The sequence below is a fragment of the Mobula birostris genome, chromosome 14, assembly GCF_030028105.1.
Source record: "Mobula birostris isolate sMobBir1 chromosome 14, sMobBir1.hap1, whole genome shotgun sequence".
NCBI classification, from domain to species: domain Eukaryota; kingdom Metazoa; phylum Chordata; class Chondrichthyes; order Myliobatiformes; family Myliobatidae; genus Mobula; species Mobula birostris.
In genome coordinates, this window is record NC_092383.1 from 3,807,232 (window position 1) to 3,826,864 (window position 19,633).

The following is a 19,633-nucleotide window of genomic DNA, read 5'->3' on the forward strand; positions in this document are numbered from 1 at the left end:
TAGGTTACATTTTAATACGATATCCTTCCCACTGGTCCTGGAAGAGAGGCTATTGAGAAGAAGGTGAGCGGTAAGTCAATGTATTATTCACACATTGCATTTTGCAATGGCCTCTGTTCATTCAGAGCATCTTTACAGCTCACCCCTGGGTTTAATTAGCTCAGGGTAGTATTACAGCCCTGTATAAAATTACTTTATGTACAGTCATTAGTCATTCCTTAATTTTTTCCAATTTCCACTTTACACCCAAGTTGAATGGGCGGTGCTCGCTTTCACTGCTCTCTCACACAAAGACAAGGAGAACTCTTGGTCAACGGCATTCGGGGAAAGGCTGTCAGTTGAGCTGAACTAGAGTGTGACACAGGGAAGAATTTACTCTCCCAGCCAGACTGCCGCAAGATTAAACAAAAGGGAAGTCCCTTTCCTTCAATTGCTACTTCAACTCTGAGTGCCAAGAAGTATTTCTTGGGTGAGTTAAATTATTTTAATATACCCATTTAAGACAAAGAATATATTTATCTTGTTATTGGGAAGTAGGAGGAAACCGCAATTCTATGGAATATGTTTTATATTTCCCCTTGCCCTTTATCTGCATAAAATTCACAGGTTTATGTTTAAAAGAAGTGGCAGAACTCTTAATGGTGTTCAAAGTCCAAAGTAAATGTATCTTCAAAGTATGTACAGTATATGTCACTGAACACTACCCTGAGATACATTTTCTAGCAGACATTCACAGTAGAACAAAGAAATACAACAGAATCAATGGAAAACTACACACAAAGACTGACAAGCAACCAATGTGCAAAAGAAAACAAATTGTGCAGTAAATAAATATACAGATAGACAGATGGATAGATAGATAGTTAGTTAGTTAGTACTGAGAACATGAGTTGTAGAGTCCCTGAAAGTAAGTCTGTAGGCTGTGGAATCAATTCAGTATTGGGGTGAGTGAAGTTTTCCTCACTGGTTTAGGAACCTGATGATTGAAGGCTTGGTGTGGAGCCTTCAGCACTGACTTACCACAGTTCCACCAGGGCTGGAAGGGTTAAATTATGAGGCATAAACGTGCCTAGTAAACTTCTGAGCTTCGACTCACGGAGGTGACCTAGTTGTGAATGAGAAAAGGATTCTTGAAGTCTAAAATCAGAACAGAGAGACCTCAGCGATTTTCTGCACAGGTCTTTGAAGATGACTCGACAATCTAATAAAATAATTATCTACGTATAAAGAAAGAATAGTTTTAGTTGTCACGTGTACACTGAAATATCGAAACATACAGTGAAGTGTGCTGTTTCTGTTAATGACCAACATAGTCCAATGATGTGCTGAGGGCAGTCTGCAAGTGTCGTTGTGGAATGGAATGCCCAAAATTTACCAATCCTAACCCATTTTTGGAATGTGGCAGGAAACTGGAACAGCTGGAGGAAACACTCACTGTCATGTATAAAGTCCTTACAGACAGCAGTGAGGACTGAACCCAGGTCATTGGGACTGTAACACATTAGGCTAACCATTATGCTATGGGAAATCCTTTCCTGTTTTCTGTACAAGTTTTCTGAGCACACCTTATCCAAAATGCTTGGGGGGGTGAAAGTGTTTCGGATTTTGGGTTTTGGGATATTTGCATCTATATAATGAGATACAGAGTTGGAAATGTGTAAAAGAAGTGCTGGCTGCAATGTGTTTTGCAATTGTTTTCTGTTCCTCTCATTGTTTCCTGTTTCCAGCCCATGAACTGCAGCCTGGTCCTGTTTCCTATGAGAGGAACAGCAGGAGGTGGTCGCTTGTCAGGGCGTAGTGGCAACAATGAACAGAAAGATCAAGGCTGCTGCTCTGGTGCTCCTCCTGTGGTCTATGGCATCAGGTAAAATAGACTGGAATCCCATTCTTTCGCCACCTTCCGCAACCTTGGCTCATTGCAGTGCGCTTCATGGGCAATGAAGCAATTTAGGAATGTGGAGTAAGGGCACAGCAAGACCCCAAATAGTCAGATCATCAGGTTACCTGTTTTTATCGGCCATCAAATTTCGAAGTAAGTTTACTATCATAGTACATACATGTCACTTTTTTTTTGTTTTCATACCATTCTCTGTAAACTCTAGAGACTATAGTGCATGAAAAACCCAGGGGATCGGCAGTTTCTGAAATACTCAAACCACCTCATCTGGCACCAACAATCATTCCACAGTCAAAGACACTTTGATCACATCTCTTCCTCAATCTGATGTCTGGTCTGAACAACGACTGAACCTCTTGACCATGTGGACATGCTTTTATGCATTGAGTTGCTGCCACATGATTGGCTGATTAGATATTTGCATTAACCAGCAGGTGTACCTGTTAAAGTGGCCAGTGAGTGTACAATGACTCGAAGGGCCCAGGTATAGAAAGCTACAAGCCAAGGGCTGGAGAATGGGATTAGTACTGGTGGATGCCCATAGCCACAATGAGCCAAACCACCTGTATCCACGCTGTATGATGCATGTCAAAGGCTGCACTTACATACTGTATACAGCTTATGCATATACCCTGAATGTAGTTTTAGATAATATTCTAATAATTTTGTGCATGAAACAACGTGTACATTGAACCATCAGAAAGGTAAGCTATCACTACCTCAGCCACCTAGGTGGACAGTCAGTGGCTGTCTGGCATCGCCATCATTCCTGGCTCTGAATTTATGTGCTACTGGTAATCAGCCTGTCTTACACTTGTTCATCACACATACTGCATGTACTGATGAAGCTGTCCAGCAGGTTAGATTTTCATCAAATATGATCTTGGCAAACTCACCAACGAATTTCTCTTCTGCTTCATGATCAGCAGATGCCTCTATCTCCACAAATCTTTAGAAATTTAATGCTACGCCTTTTCTTAAATTTCTGCAACCAGCCATTCAATTTCCAGTTCAATGTGATAGATCTTTACTTGTTTCATGATCACCATACTATTGTGGAATATGTTTTCTTCGATGCTGACAAATCCATTGTTTCAATACACAATTGAGATCTTTGTTTTTCACTTTATGCAGTGTTTCTCTACTTTACATTAACTTCTGTTCATTACATATGTGAGGTCACTTCTCAGAACTCTTCTGTGGTGCGCAGAGACTCTCCAGTGCCTTATCACAAATGGAAATTTCCACATCACATCAGCTCTCAAAAAAAGTTTGGATTTTGGAATTTCGGTCAAGCGGAGCCCAAACCTGTACTCTCATTGACATTGGGAAATCTACTGAGCTAGGTCTTCTGATGAGTGGTGAGCTGCCCAAGGATATTGGCAGTCTGTCTACTATGCTCATCTTACTTGGAGTGGGTTGCATAGATAAGCTGGCTTCTAGCAGACAGCTGACAAGCCCTTCCCTGAACCAGCTGTAAAAGAGATTCAGTAGAGAATGCCGGGAACACACCCCGGGTCAAACAGTATCTGTTGAAGGAGAAACAGTGTTAATATTTCAGGTCTAAGAGCCGTAATATTTTCTCCCTGTCCCACTGCCACTCTATAGATGCTGTTGTGATGTGAACAAAGAGACACTGAAGCGAGTGGATATAGAAGAGGTTTATTCAACTAAAACGAGTAGCAGGCATCATAATTTGAGGCAGTCTTGTAGATGAGGCTTCCTGACCTAAAATTACATGACATTTTTATATGCTAAAGATCAAAGGTAACAGCAGGACAATTCTATAGTTAAAATGTATCTACAATGCTTCCTTTGAATTACATATAGTTTTCACACACCTCCTTCTTCACGCCAACACTCCAAAATGAATGTTAATTTCCACAAATGCACTCACACATATGCAGGCACCTGAGGTCTGATTGTTCTGAGCTATCTTTTAAATCCACTCTGCAACCCACATTCAAATCAGAAGACTGGTGGCTGGTGAAATTAATATTTCCTGCCTACCTTAACTCCAGAATAGGCCCTTACAGATGCTACCTGACCTGCTGAGTGTTTCTTGCAGTTTCTGCATTCACTTCAAAAGTCCACGGGTCTCAGTGACGCAGCCAAGTTGGGGACAAGCTGCACAGGCCCTTTCCATGTGCAGAAGAACTTCCTGACGCAACTCCATGAACATCTCAGCTTTAATTCTCTGTCCTCTCCTGCCAGAACAAACATTCCTTTCTCTACCCATCTCCAAGCTTTTTAAAACACACCAAAAAGTGGAGCAATATTCCATAACAAGAGTTTTATATATCCTGGGAATGAAAGGATTAACATATGAGGAGTGTTTGATGGCCCTGGGCCAAGAAGGGAGGGGGATCTCATAGAAACTTATTCAATATTGTAAGGCCCTGTAGAGTGAATGTGGAGAGGATGTTTCCTATAGTGGGGGAATACAAGATCAAGGGCACAGCCTCAGAATAGAAGGATGTCCCTTTAGAACAGAGGTGAGGAGGAATTTCTTTAGCCAGAGGGTGGCAAATCTGTGCAATTCATTGCCACAGATATCTATGGAGGGCAAGCCATTGGGTACTGTATATTTAAAGTGCAGGTTGATAGGTTCTTGATTAGTCAGGGTGTCAAAGGTTACGAGGAGAAGGCAGGAGAGTGGGGTTGAGAGAGATAATTAATCAGCCATGATGGAATGGCACAGCAGACTTGATGGGCCAAATGGTCTAATTTACATGTGTGTCCTTGTATCTTATGGTCTTACATATGTATATAAACAATCTATACTCATGCAATATATATATATTGTATTGAGTATATTTTATACTACTGTATATTTATATATTTTATACTACTGTATATTTTATATATTACTGATTTATCATGGCACTGTATTGAAAACATAAAAATCTATGATCTAAGTTTTCAGAAATTAACATGATTTTTTACATTGGGTTACTATTTTTCCCCTTCAGGCTCTTTCACTGAAAAAACACAAAATTCTCACAGCCAGCAGCGATCTGTGAATACTGTACTCCAGGAACTCACCAGAATATGGACCTCAACAAGGGATCTACAGAGAGAAGCACAGGTGAAGATCTCAAATGAGAGTCCCCAGCTGTCTCCTGAACTAAACCTCTCCAGATCTGTGCGGGAGCCTTTGCGCCCAGACCTCCATGCTCAGACACTCCAGGGGGATTCTGCTCTGCTGGATCTCATCCAGATGACACTGTCCAATGTTGTTCTAAAGAGCAAGTCTGAAATTTATTATTTGATGTTACAAGCCCTGTCCCATACTCAGCTTGGAGACCTTGGTCTGCTGCTTCCTCAACTACTCCTGAACATTTTCCAGGAAAATGAAGACTTCAAACCTCTCTTTTTACTCGTTGATGAGTTGAGTCCATTGGGAGTCAGATGGAAAGGTCTACTGATGTCCATGCAGGAGGAGGCTTGTTATTTTGCTTCAATGATGAACAGGAGATCTTTGAGTAATTTTGCCCGCATGTTCCTGGCATCCAAAGTCCATGAAGATAGCTCCAGGATGTGGAATGATGGCTCAAAAGCTCAAACACTGCTGTGGAGTTTCATCAGGAAGGTGAAGCAGATTCTTGCCTTTGGGCTAAAGACTGTTTGGCAACTCTTTGGTCAGAATTTATTCCCATTTATTGACTCTTACTTTTGTCAAATGGCAAAACATGTCTTGATGAAGGCAACAGACATTTTCTTGGAGGGAGTCTTCTTTTCAAGCGATATAGTTAAATTGGATGAAAACGAGCAATGCCCACAAGGTAAGGAGCCACTGTACCATTCCTTGTCACCTCTCCCCCACCTCCCACCGTCCCCTAAACACATTGATTCCATTCATGTGAGAACCTGGGTGGATACACATGCGTGCCAGCACACTCGTGTTCCTACACAAAACATACATACTCTCTTTATCCCACACAAAATGCCAGAGGAATCAAGAGTGGCCTGCTGGGTTTCTGCAGCATTTTGTGTGTGTTGCTCTGGATTTCCAACATCTGCAGAATCTCTTGAGTTTATGATTCACTCTCCTTATCAAACACACACAAAACCAAACCCACATGAACACACACACACTACACACACAATCAGACCCACACTAACACACACCATACACAATCAGACCCACACCACCACACACCATACACAATCAGACCCACACCACACACACACAATCAGACCCACACTAACACACACACACAATCAGACCCAAACACACACACCATACACAATCAGACCCACACTAACACACACACCATACACAATCAGACCCACACTAACACACACACCATACACAATCAGACCCACACCACACACCATACACAATCAGACCCACACACACACCATACACAATCAGACCCAAACACACACACACACAGAGTGCTTCGCTGCTGTTCTCCTACCTCAGTATGAGACCATTTATCTCTATTTGGACCAGGTAAAGTCAAATTCATTGTCATCTGCACAGGTGCAATGAGGAACTTCCTTGCAGCAGCATCACTGACACACAGTATCAGATAAAGCCATTCACAACAAAAATATAAATGAAACATAAATTATATCCAATTTTACAAAATAGAACACAATTAGAACAAAAAGAAATCCATTTTAGTGCAAAGAGGTCATGGTGCTGGTAAACTACAGTGATAAGGGTTCTGCTCATTGCTTCCAGTGGTTGAAGGTAATTAGCTGCTCTTGAACCTGGTGGTGTAGGGCATCAGGCTTCTGTACCTCCTGTTCGACGGTAGCTGAGAGGAGATAGCATGGCCCGGATAAAGGGGATCTTTGATGGATGTTGAGTCCATTAAAAATCCAGTTGGGGAACAGTGGTTGTTGCTGTTTCCTCTCTGTTAGTTGCTTGGAGTCTCACATGTTTTGATGTTGGGCCATATTGTCCAAGTCCCAGTATTCTGCACAGGGTTGCTGGATATGATCAATTAGGAGTTAACAGGTCTGAAGGTGGGACAGAATTGCTCTTTGGGACTGTCTCCACGACCATCTCAGTTGTACGTACATTCATCATCATTACCAAGTTGTCATAACACGTGGCGGTTTCAGGGTAAATTGGTCATTGCAAATAGATGGAACCCACCAAGGGTTCCAGTAGAAATCTCACATACCGTTAAATGAATCCAAGTGGCCCCTCACAGGAGTACTGGATCCCAACAATGCGTGCAAGCTGTCTCTGAGTCAGTGGTCCTCCCAGGGAACGGAGCACAGAAGTCCAGGTTGCCCCCCACCCCCCGTGGCATACTGAGGGAGTGCAGTATTCCCACAGGAACTTTCAGTTGGTCTGCTACACTGAAGGCTCTCTTACCCTCTCGGGTGGATCTCTGCGATCCCATGGTTGTTATCTGAATAACAGCAGCGAGGTTCTCATTTGTGTCCTGGGCAACACTGACCTCTAAAGCAGCATCAGTAATAAAGACATTGAACTATTATTTATTCAGCGACCCAGCAAGGTAACAGGCCCCTCCCACGTGCCCAATTACACTCATGTGATGAATTAACCTACTATGTCTTTTGGAATGTGGCAGGAAACCGGAACATCCGGAGAAAACCCACACAGTCATAGAAAAGTACAGCATAGAAACAGGCCCTTCGGCCCATCTAGTCTATGCCGACACCATTTAAAATGCCTACTCCCGTTAATCTGCACCGATAGAACCTTACGTTCATGGAGAGCGGCGGAACTGAACCTGAGCCGCTGGCGCTGCAGTAAAATTACGCTCCCGTGACACCCACAGTGCCAGGGTACTGTCAGCCACGTTTTCTGCTTTGAGATGATGAGCACACTTGAAATGGACTGATGGCAAAGCACTTTGGCAAGCCTGAGCTCTGACCTGTGACCTGTGTCCACCAGCAGGACAAGCCAGTGCCATTTCTACTCTGCGCACACCTTCACCTCAGGATCCTCCCTCCCACCGTAAACCGCCTCCTTGTGTTCCAGGTCCCAATCTGCAGGGACCCCTGTGTCTGAAGCTGTGATGTGGGCAGGAATTACGTTTGTAATATTGATTGATATTTATAGAGTTCTGTTTAATTCTTCCTTCACTGTCTTCACAGGGAATCTGAACCAACTTCTCAACTGGTAAGTTGCAAAGCAATCCACAATACTTTTCCACACCTGACGTACAAGAAGCTGAGGTGTGAACAGAGATTTCAGTGCATTCACTTCTGGAGGACCACACTAAGGCTTGCACAGCAGGATCTTTAAGGCTTTTATTGACCTTTGAGTGATTTGGGAGTGGTGTTAACAAATGCAAATATCAGGCTTTTCCCACTGATGTTAGGTGAGGGCATGGGTTAAGGGTGAAAGGTGAAATATTTAAGGGGAACATGAGGGGGGGGATGTCTTCATTCAGGGGATGTAGAACGAGCTGCCAGCAGGAGTGGTGGATGTGGGTTAGCTTGCAATATTTTAGAGAAATTTGAAGAGGTATGTGGATGGGAGGGGTAAGGAGGGCTATGGTCCAGGTCCAGATTGATCAGCAAGAACTAGACAGGCTGAAGGGCCTGTTTCTGTGCTGTCCTGTTCTATAACTCGGTAAACAGTGAGTGTATTTCCTAACTGTGTGTGTGATTTTAAAGTCTCTACTAAAATCACTCCCACCTCTTCCTTTAGTACACAAGATACCCTACATCCAATGTGATACATTTCTGATTTTAACTTGCTCCAGAATGCTTTCAATCTCAACACCTTTTCTTCCTCTACTATCTGAGTGACGGGCAGGGGGCAGGGGTGCGTGTGCGTGTTGGTGTGTGAGTGTGTGCACGCGCGTGGGGAGGGGGGAACAAGTAATAACGTCCTTATGAGAATATAAAAGTAGTCACACCCATTTCCTGCACGGACATCTATCAGTGTAGAAATTCCAAGCTTTCTCTCAGAGTCAGGCAGTGCGGAAGCAGAGCCTTGGGCTCGACTGGCCCACGCTGACTCGGTTACCCAGCGAGCAGTCCCACCTGCCCGTGGTTTTGTTTACTGAGAAACAGCATGGAACAGGCCCTGCGGACTCCCCAGCAATCCCTGATTTAATCCAGATTACAATGACCAACTAACCTACCAACCAGTACGCCTTTGGGAGGAAACCGGCACACCCGAAGGAAACCCACACAGGCACGGGGGGAACGTGCAAACTCTTAACAGACAGCGGTGGCTGGCCCACATCCCTCTAAACCAGCGGTTCCAAACCTTTACATGCCCTGGACCAGTATCATTAAGGAAGGGGGTCCTAGGCTGGGAATTCCTGCTTTAAACCTCTCTTATCCACGGACTGATCTGAATGGCTTTATAATATTGTTCATGTGTCCACCTCAACCAATCCCTCCAGCACCTCATCTCAAACAGGTGCGTTTAGAAGCTGTCTCTGACGTTTCCTTTCTGATCATGAACCTACACTCTTATTTTTAGTACCCCCTCCCAGTGAAAAAGACCGCTTTCACCCTGCCTACGCCCCTCGAGATCTTGTACACCTCTATCAGGTCACCCCTCACCAAGGACTGAAGTCCCCGTCTACTCTATCTATTCTTGTTAGGACAACGCCCTGGTAAATTCTTTCCAGTTTGAAGACTTCTTTCCAACAATGGGATGGTGGTTTGGTTACCGTTCGTCTGGTGAGAAGAGGGTTCGGGTTTGGGGCCCGCAGGCGCTTCAGCAAATTATTAACAATGCTCTCCGTTCTACCAGGGGCCGCCTTCACAACCTAACGTGGCATTTTGAGGCCGTTACCCTGGACCACGTGGAGACGCTCCGGACCCGCTCCCCCGCCGAGTCCGACCTCCGCGGGACTGCTTCGCTCCTGCGGCTGCTTTCCGAGCTCCCCGAGACACCCACTGCCTGCAGCCGAGACCTTCTGCTCTGGGCGAACAGAACCGTCTGCAGGGACAGGTCGCGGCGGCGGCGGCCCCTCTCGGCCTGGCTGGCCGTGTCCTGCGGGCTCCTGAGGGCGCTGACTCAGAGCGGGTCGGCTCCGCTGATGAACCAGGTCTGCCGGGGCGTGGCCCTGGTGTCCTCGCACCTTACCCACGGAGTCGATCTCCTCGTTCGCCGCTGCGCGACCACCAGGCCGGGAGCGGAGGGGAGTGCGCCGGCTAATCGTAGCCGCCTCGTGGAGGCCCCACCCTGTCACTATGACTCCAACCTCTACAACTCCACCAGCCTGGGCTACTGTTCGTTCGTGGACGAAGCCGGTTTCAGAGAGGTCATCTGCCACAATGCCTCGCTGGTAGCGTTCTTGATAGTAAACCCAGCCCACTACTGGCTGGGAGATTTCTGCGCCACCTCCCCCGACCCTCTGTTCACTGCCACTCCCCCGACTGAAACTGCCCGCGTTCCTTCCAGCCCGGCGGCGCCCCACACCGACCCTCCACCCTACAGCGTGGAGGTCCACTGCCGGTACAAGGAGTGGGCCGCCGGCCTCCCCACCCAACACCTGCCGCAGGTCGCCTTCTGCGCCGGCCAGGACCCCGAGCGCTTCGCCGCCGCGCTCTGCCTCGATGGACCGACGCTACAGCAACTTCTGCAGGGGAGCCCGTGGCTCTTAGAGTTCTGCGACCGTCATGTCTCCAACGCCTTCTGTCAGTACGGGAGGTGGGCGGAGGTGGTGCCGGACCCGTCCATCGTCGCCTTGTGCTGGAATAGCGACCCGACCAATTTCACCGCATCGGTCTGCTTCAGCGGCAGCCTCCTGCGGACCCTGAGGCAGGACGCCAGCAACGGCTGGCTGGCCGCCGCCTGCAGGGCTGAGAACAAGTGCCGCTACGCCGAGTGGCTGGGTGGCCCGGGCGTCGCGCCGGCCCTAGTCACGTTCTGCAGGGACCTCGACCCCGCCGGCTTCGAGCTGCTGGTCTGCACCTCCTCTGCCCTCCTGGCGCAGCTGCTGAGAGACCCGGGCAACTCCTGGCTGCGCGCCGAGTGCGCCGTCCCGACCTCCTCCACCGCCCCCGATCCCACTGCCGTGGCCGACCTGTGCCGGTACGAGACGTGGACGCGTCCGGGAGCCGCCGACACCACCCTGGTGGCCCTGTGCTTCAGCAAGGACGGCGAGAACTTCTACCTCGGCGTGTGCCTGGATCCGCCTGTCCTCCAACAGCTGCTTGAGGACCACCTCAACGTCTGGCTCCTCGACTTCTGCAACATCCCTCCCACCTGGGAAGCGACCGGCGCCGAGCTGGCGCTTGCCTGCCGCTACAGCCGGTGGTCCGGGGGCGCGGTGGATCCCGACCTGGTGGACTTCTGCTGGACCTCGGACCCGGCTAACTTCACTCAGTTTGTGTGTCAGGACGGGGCGCTGGTGTCCCGGCTGCTCCGGTATCCCGAGAATGAGTGGTTACGGTCCCACTGTAACGTGCCGGTGGGCGCCGGCGCCGACGCCAACGCCAGCTGCCGCTACGAAGAGTGGGCGGCCGCCGCCTCTGCAGATCCTGCCGACGTGGAGTTTTGCAGTCAGTATGACCCGGACAACTTCGTACAGTCCGTGTGCGACAATTCGACCCTACTGTGGGAGTTACTGGGAGGTGCAGACGGTACCAGGCTCGCTGCCCTGTGTAGCTATGCGCAGGAAGATGGGATCGACGCCGGCACCCTGTGCAGGTACGGCTCGTGGTTGGGGCAGCGAGTCGAGCCCACCACCGTGACCCAGTGCTTCGACCACGACCAGTCCAATTTCAACCAGTTCGTCTGCCGGGACCCCGGGCTGCTCCAGTCGCTGAGCAGCGACCCGCTCACGGCCTGGGTGGTGGAAGACTGCATTTCAATCGGTACCCCCTCCCCCGGGACTGGAGAGTGCCCGATGCACGATCTCATCTCCCGCCTCCAATGGACGTGCAGTCAGGGCCCACCCGGGCCGTGCCCACACCCGCACCCGCTGTTCCGACTGCAAGATGCCCCCACTCTGGTCCTCTGCGGCCTGGAGCACATTGGGCTGACGTTAGACAGCGAATCTGCTGAGGAACTGACGGCCGGGCTCACGGAGGCCATCAACGGGGCCGTCCTGGGGCTGATGGCCTTGGAGGATGATCGAATCTCCTTCCTTCGGCTCCGTGACAATGCCAGGAACCAGGTCCTGCGCACGGTGGTGGATTACCTGCGAGGACGGGGCAGCTACAGAGACAAGAAAGAGGCGCTCCAGTGTTTTGGGGTAAGAAATGCAGACCTAATTGTGACTGAAATCTGTGGGTTAACGGGGCTGCTTCCTTACACCGTAACACACACACACACCACACCACGCCACGCCACACGCTCACACACGCATATACAGGTACAGGCTCACATACTGACACTCTCACACGCATATACAGATACAGACACCACGCCACACTCTCACACACGCATACACAGATACACGTACACACAGACACAGACGCGCATACACAGACACACGCGGACACATACGTGCACAGACACACGCAGGCACAGACATAAACAGGCACCCACACAAAATGCTGGAGGAACTCAGCAGATCAGGCAGCATCGATGGAGGGGAAATGACAGGGCTTTTGTTCCACCACCATTGATGTTATCCTCACCCACATCTCCTCAATTTCCTGCACCGTGATCATATCACTCTGGCTACTCTGTGTTGGCTTCCTGTATCTTTTAGAATTGATTTTAAAGCTATCTTACATGTTTTTAAAGCTCTCAATGGTCTGGGACAAGAGTACATCACAGAATGGCAGTTGTTTATAAACACACCAACATATAGTAGAACAGACAGCAAATGAACTGGCCCAGGGAGCCAGCTAAAAATCAAATCAAAAACACCCAAACACTAATCCCTCCTACGTACACCAAGCCCATATCTCTCCATCCTCCTCACATCCATGTGCCTATCCAGATGTCTCTACCACCTCTACCACCACACCAGTCAGCACATTCCAGGCATCCAGGACTCTACGAGTAAAAAAACTTGGCCCTCGAACCCATCCCATCTCACCTTCAATGCATGTCGTCCGGTATTAAACCTGCTCCAGCTCTCAGGTCCTGCAGGTCTCTCAAATTTAAACAATCTCCCTCCAAAGGTAATTGTCAGGTCAGCTTTTTTGAACTACACTCCTAAGAGTGTTGAATACCTAAAACTATGAGGGAGGCAGATTCGGTTGACACTATTAAACCCCAGCTCAAAACCTATTTACTCAGCCTTGCTTTTAACTAATACCTTTTGTGTTTTATTTTCATATTTGTGCTTTATCTCATTGTAAAGCATTCTGAACTACACAGTCTGTATGAAAAATGTTCTATAAATAAGTTATTAATATTATTATTATTATTGCTTCAGTTATCATTAGAGGGTTAAGGTTACCTTGACCTTATCTACCATCCCAAAAGCCTCTTTATCCAGCACATCATTCTCACCAACTTTTGCTGTACATAACGAGGTCCTACCGCTAAGCACATCTTTCCCACCCCTCCCCTCCCCACTTTCTGCCAGGATCACTCCCTTCTTGGTTCCCTTGCCTGCTCGTCCCTCTCCACTGATCTCCCTCCCGGCACTTTCCCCTGCAACCGAGACAAGTGCGGCACCCGCCCCTACCCCTCCTCCCTCACTACCATTCAGAGCCCCAAACGGTCCTTCCTGGTGAGGCAGCAATTCACCTGTCGGGGTTATCCGCTGTGTCCAGTGCTCCCAGTGCAGCCCGCTCTGTATCGGTGAGATCTGATGTAGGATGGGGGAAACCACTTCGTTGAACACCTTTGATTTCTCGGTGGCAACCCATTTCAATTTGACTTCCCATCCCCATTCTGACATGTCTGTCCATGAACTCTCTTTCTGCCATCATGGGGTCAGACTCAGGTTGGAGGAGCAACACCTCATATTCCGTCTGGGTAACTTCCAACCTGATGGCATGAAGGTCAATTTCTTCATCTTCCTGTAAGTTCTACCTACTTCCTCCTCCTCTCTTTTTCAGTTCCCCATTCTGGTTCCCCTCTTATCCCTTCTGCTCGTCACCTCCCTCTGGTTCCCTCCTCGTTCCCTTCCTCCCATGGTCCACTGTCCCCTCCTACCAGATTCCTCCTTCTCCAGCCCTTTACCTCCTCCAGCTTCATATTTCATCCCCACTCACCCACCTTCCCCCCTCACCTGGTCTCACCTGTCACCTGTCAGCTTGTACTCCTTCCTCTCCCCCCCCTTTTTTTTTTTACTGTGACTTCTTCCCCCTTCCTTTCCAGTCCTGATGAAGGGTCTTGGCCAAAAATGTCAACTGTTTATTCCCCTCTTTAGATGCTATCTGACCTGCTGAGATCCTCCAGCATTTTGTGCGTGTTACTGTAGATTTCCAGCATCTGCAGAATCTTGTGTGTCCTTGCATGTCACTGCCTTCACTGACCAGACTCTGAGTCCCCTTCCTCACAATTGTTAATTTAGTTTATAATTGTCAGAGTGTTGGAGTGAAAACCTGGTTTGCACACAGTTCATACAGATCAATTCATTACACGGTCCATCGAGGTAGTACAAGGGAACACAACGTGTAGAATGAAGCGTAACTGTTACAGAGAAAGTGCAGTGGAGGTAGACAATAACAAGTAACTTGCAAAGTCAAGTCCATCTTATCTTACCAGGGAGCTATTCAGTGGTCTAATACCAGCAGGATAGGAGCTGTCCTTGAGCCTGGTGGTACCTGCTTTCAGACCTTTGTATCTTCTGCCTCAAGGTACTATCCATCATGAATGACCCTCACCATTGGGGACGTGCCCTCTTCTCATTGCTGCCATCAGGGAGCAGGTACAGGAGACTGAAGACTAACACTCAATGTTTTAGGAACAGCTTCGTCCCCTCCGCCATCAGATTTCTGAACAGTCCGTGGACCCGTGAACAATATTGTATTATTTCTCTTTAGCACTATCTTTGTCTCTACCTGTTTACATCTCTCTCTCTATCTGTCTCCATCTCTATCACTCTCTCTCTGACTTTGTCTTAGTCCCTATCTCTATTACTGTAGCTTATAGTGATTTTTTTATGTCTTGCCCTGTACTGCTGCCACAAAACGACAGATCTCACGACATTTGTCAGTGATTCTGATTCTGGAAAGAGAGAATGTCTCTGTTGGGTGGGGTCTTTGATTATGTTGGCTGACACGGCAAGAAATGTAGATGGAGCCCATGGAGGGGAGGCTGGTTTCTGTGATGTGCTGAGCTGTGTCCACAACTCTCTGCGATTTCTTGTGGTCATGGATGGAACAGTTACCGTACCGAGCTGTTCTGCATCATGGTAGGTGCATCTGTAGTATTAAAAAAATGGTTTTCAAAGCAGACATGCCGAATTTCTTTAGCCTGGGGCTAAATAATAGCATAGCAGTTAGCACAGCACTATTACAGCTTGGCACATTGGAGTTCAGAGTTCAATTCAGGCACTACCCGTAAGGAATCTCTGTACGTCCTCTCTGTAGTAGGTGTGGGTTTTCCCCGGGTGTTCTGGTTTCCTCCCACAGTCCAAAGACCTTTGGGGCAGGTTAAAAGTCTGAAGGTAGATAAGTCACCTGGACCAGATGGATTACAACTCAGGGTTCTGAAAGAGGGAGCTGAAGAGATTGTGGAGGCATAGGTAATGATCTGTCAAGAATGACTAGATTCTGGAATGGTTTTGGAGGACTGGAATATTGCAAATATAGGTTCAGTCTTTAAGAAGGGAGGGAGGCAGAAGATAGGAAATTATACACCAGTGGTTGGAAAGATGTTGGAGTCTATTATTAAGGATGAAGTTTCGGGGTACTTTGAGGCACATGATAAAATAGCCCAAAGTCAGCATGGTTTCCTTAAGGGGAAATCTTCCCTGACAAATCTGTTGTAATTCTTCAAGGAAGTAGCAGGCAGGATGGACAACGGAGAGTTGGGTTATGTTGTCTTTCTGAATTTTCAGAAGGCCTTTGACAAGGTGGGGTACATGAGGCTGCTTAACAAATTAAGAGCCCATGGCACTACAGGAAAGGTACTAGCATGGATAGAAGATTGGCTGACTAGCAGGAAGCAAAGCGTGGGAATAAAGAGGGTATTTTCTGGTTGGCTGCCAGTGGCTACTGGTGTTCCTCAGGGGTTGGTATTGAGATGATTTCTTTTCATGTTATATGTCAATGATTTGGATAACGGAATTGATGGTTTGTGACAAGTTTGCAGACGATTTGAAGATAGGTAGAAGGTCAGGTAGTGTTGAGGAAGCAGGGTATCTGCAAAAGGACTGAGGTATATTGGGGGAATGGGCAAAGAACTGGCAGATGGGAGGTCAACAATGTAGGGAAGTGCATGGTCATACACTTTAGCAGAAGGAATAAAGCTTAGACAATTTTCTAAATGGGCAGAAAATTCAAAAATCAGTGTCGCAAAGGGACTTAGGAGACCTCATGCAGGATTTCTTAAAGGTTAATTTGCAGGTTGAGTTGGTGGTAAGGAAGGCACTCATTTCAAGAGGACTAGAATTCAAAAGCAAAGATGTGATGCTGATGTTTTATAAGGCATTGGTTAGATTGCACATGGAGTATTGTGAGCAGTTTTGGATCCCTTATCTAAGAAATGTAAGAGGAGGAAGTAAAAGATGCTCCTTCCCTCCCCTAGCCTGCAGGTCACCCTTGGGCAAGGTGTAACATCTGGATAGCTGCACCTCCCCCCTTCCATCAGGGTCTTGTGAAGGAATGGGAGCAGGTGGTGGGTGGTCGTATATGCAAGTCCTGGTTATGTGACTACTGGCACCAGGCAGATAATCTCTGAAGAGTATCGATAATGACTGCAGTCACCCGTCTTGTAAAGACACTGCCCAGTAGAAGGCAATGGCAAACTACTTCTGCAGAAAAATTTGTCAACAATCATGGTCATGGGACCGTGATTGCGCACGTCATATGATATGGTGCGTAACGATGATGATGATACCTAAGAAAAGATGTGCTGGTATTGGAGAAGGTCCGGAGGAGGTTCACGAAAATGATCCCAGGGATGAAAGGGTTAGCACATGAGAAGCATTAGATGGCTCTGGAGTTTAGAGGAATGAGGAGGGATCTCATTGAAACTTATTGAATATTGAAAGGCCTAGTGGACGCGAGGAGGATGTTTCCTATAGTGGGGCAGTCTAGGACCAAAGGACACAGTCTCAGAATAGAGATGAGGAAGAATTTCTTTAGCCGGGGGTGGTGGATCTGTGGAATTCATTGTCACAGGTGGCTGTGAAGGACAAGTCATTGGGTGTATTTAAAGTGGAGGTTGAAAGAGTCTTGATGAGTAAGAACATCAGAGGTTATGGGAAGAAGGCAGGAGAATGGGACTGAGAAGGATGATACATCAGCCATGATTGAATGGTGAACAAACTCAATGGGCAGTTTGACCTAATTCTCCAATGTCTGATGGTCTCATGGTGTTCTCTGGTACATTGAACAGTAAACTGACCCACCGCCTGTATGCGATTGATCATGTGGTATTGTTCAAGGAAGATCTGGATAGTTCTTCCCAATGCCTGAGCCGATAACTAATGGTTGGTGTTTTTGTCCAGAGTGGAGAGGATTGGCTCACCTGGAGGCCACATTGCCGTAAGCAACTGGCATTGATCTTTTGGGCAATGTTTTATCCTCTCACAGTGTATCACTGGAGAAATAAGCCTGCATTCACTGGGAGGCATTGCTGTAGTTTGAGTCAAGAGTTCCTCTAGCTGCTGCCAACAGCTTTTTTAAGTAGACTCTGTAGACTGTTTGCGTAGTGAGGGTATGCTCCCTAATATTAACTTCATCAGTTGGTATCCTAACTGGTTGTATCACAGCCTGGTATGGAAACACCAGTGTCCAGGAATGGGAAAAGTCTATAGAAAGTGGCGATACAGCTCAGTCCATCACAGGCAAAGCCCTCCCCACCATTGAGCACATTTACACGGAGCACTGCCACAAGAAAGCAACTTCCATCATTAAAGGCCCTCACCATCCTGGCCATGCTCTCCTCTTGCCATTATCAGCAGGCAGGAGGTACAGGAGCCTCAGGTCCCACACCACCAGATTCAGGAGGAACAGTTATTACCCTACACCCATCAGACTCCTAAACCAGTGTGGATAACTTCATTCACCTCAACACTGAACTGATTCCACAACCAACAGACTCACTTTCATGGACTCTACAACTCATGTTCTCAGTATTATTCGCGCAGTTTGCCTTCTTTTTCTCATTGGCTCTTTGTCAGTCTTTATTTATAGTTTTTCATAGATTTTATTGCATTTCTTTTTTCCCTGTGAATGCCCACAAGAAAACAAATTCCGAGGTAGTATGTGTTGACATATGTGGTTTGTTAATAAATTTCCTTTGACTTTGTAGGTTGTCTCTGCAGATGGTTTACTTAGTGAGGCTATCCCTCCTAACGTTAATGGCATCAGTTGGCGGTCTGATACTTACACTTTGATCATGTGTTTTAACTGAGTTCACTTTTTTGTGTGTGACCTTAGTCTGTCCTGTGGGACTTCGTGCAGAAGGAAGGAGGATCATCGGCGGTGGGCCTGGTGGAGGTACTGTACCGATCACAAACAGATTCTTTACGTGGGTAACGCCTCTGTATGCGCTAAAGAGGGTGGAGGTATTGTACCAATCACAAACAGACCCTTTACATGGGAACGCTTCTGTACGCACTAAGGAGGGGCTCTTGCAGTTGGAGTATCAGTAAACATGGAAGAGGGAAAGATAAACACAAAGGAGAGGAAAGATGGGAAAAGACCATAAAACACAGGAGTAGGTTTAGCCCATTCAGTCTGCTCTGCCATTCCGTCATGGCTGATGTATCTTAATTTGGGTTGAGAAGAAAAATAAAAGTTTATTGTCATTCAGCTGTATGCCACCAAAGGAAAGAATGTTCCTCCTGCCGAGATGCACAACACAATACGTATAACCCACACACAACACATAAAGTAATATTACCACAAATAATAAAAGAGTGGCATTTAGCATAAGGTGCATTAATGACACAAATTAAAAAAGTAAACGGCATAGTGCCTCTGGCCATTTATATGTGGTCAGACGTGGGTGGTGGTAGTAAATTCAGTAGGGTCATGGCCTGGGAGATGAAGTTCTTTCCCATCCTAACAGCCCTTGTCCTAATGTTGTGGTAACTCCTGTCTGATGGTGGGGGTTTCAGTGTAAAAGAGGTTGTGGGACTGCCGGGAGGGGGTTTTGACGATGCTAAGGGCCCTGTATTAGCAGCACTCCTGATAGATATCTCGGAAAGGTGAAGGAGGTGAGTGATCCTCTCTGAAGCCCTCACTATCCTTTGTAGGGTCTTGTGGTCAGATGCCTTGTGATCCCCATACCAGATGGCGATGTGGCTGGTCAGTTCACTGTTCTGTAGAAATTGATTAAAATGGGGCCCCATTCTTCTGCCTTCTCTCTGTAACATTTGACACCCTTACTAATCAAGAACCTATCAGCCTCCATGTTAAATATATCCAATAGTCCACAGCCATCTGTGACAATGAATTCCACGGATTCGCTACTCTCTGAAATCCCTCCTCATCTGTGTTCTAAAAGGTCGCCCCTCTATTCTGAGGCTGTGCTCACTGGTTCTAGACTCTCCCACTATTGGAAACATCCTTTCCATGTCCACTGTGTCTAGGCCTTTCAATATTCGATAGGTTTCTATGAGAATTCCCTCTCGTTCTTCTGAACTCGAGTGAGCACAGGCCCAGAGGCATCAAATACGTTAACCCTTTCATCTCATGAACCTCCTCTGGACCCTCTCCAATGCCAATACACTCTTTCTTAGATAA

At 47.2% G+C, this 19,633-nt stretch overlaps 1 protein-coding gene across 1 annotated transcript in view; it reads left to right on the forward strand.

Moving 5' to 3' along the window:
• Positions 1–9,501: 9,501 nt before the first annotated feature.
• Positions 9,502–19,633, forward strand: part of strc1 (stereocilin 1) — a 79,664-nt gene continuing 69,532 nt past the window's right edge. Inside the window, exons 1-2 of the mRNA XM_072277870.1 lie at positions 9,502–12,057; positions 18,323–18,382. Coding sequence (XP_072133971.1) covers positions 9,502–12,057; positions 18,323–18,382 — 2,616 coding nt within the window. The remainder of the gene's footprint in view (positions 12,058–18,322; positions 18,383–19,633) is intronic.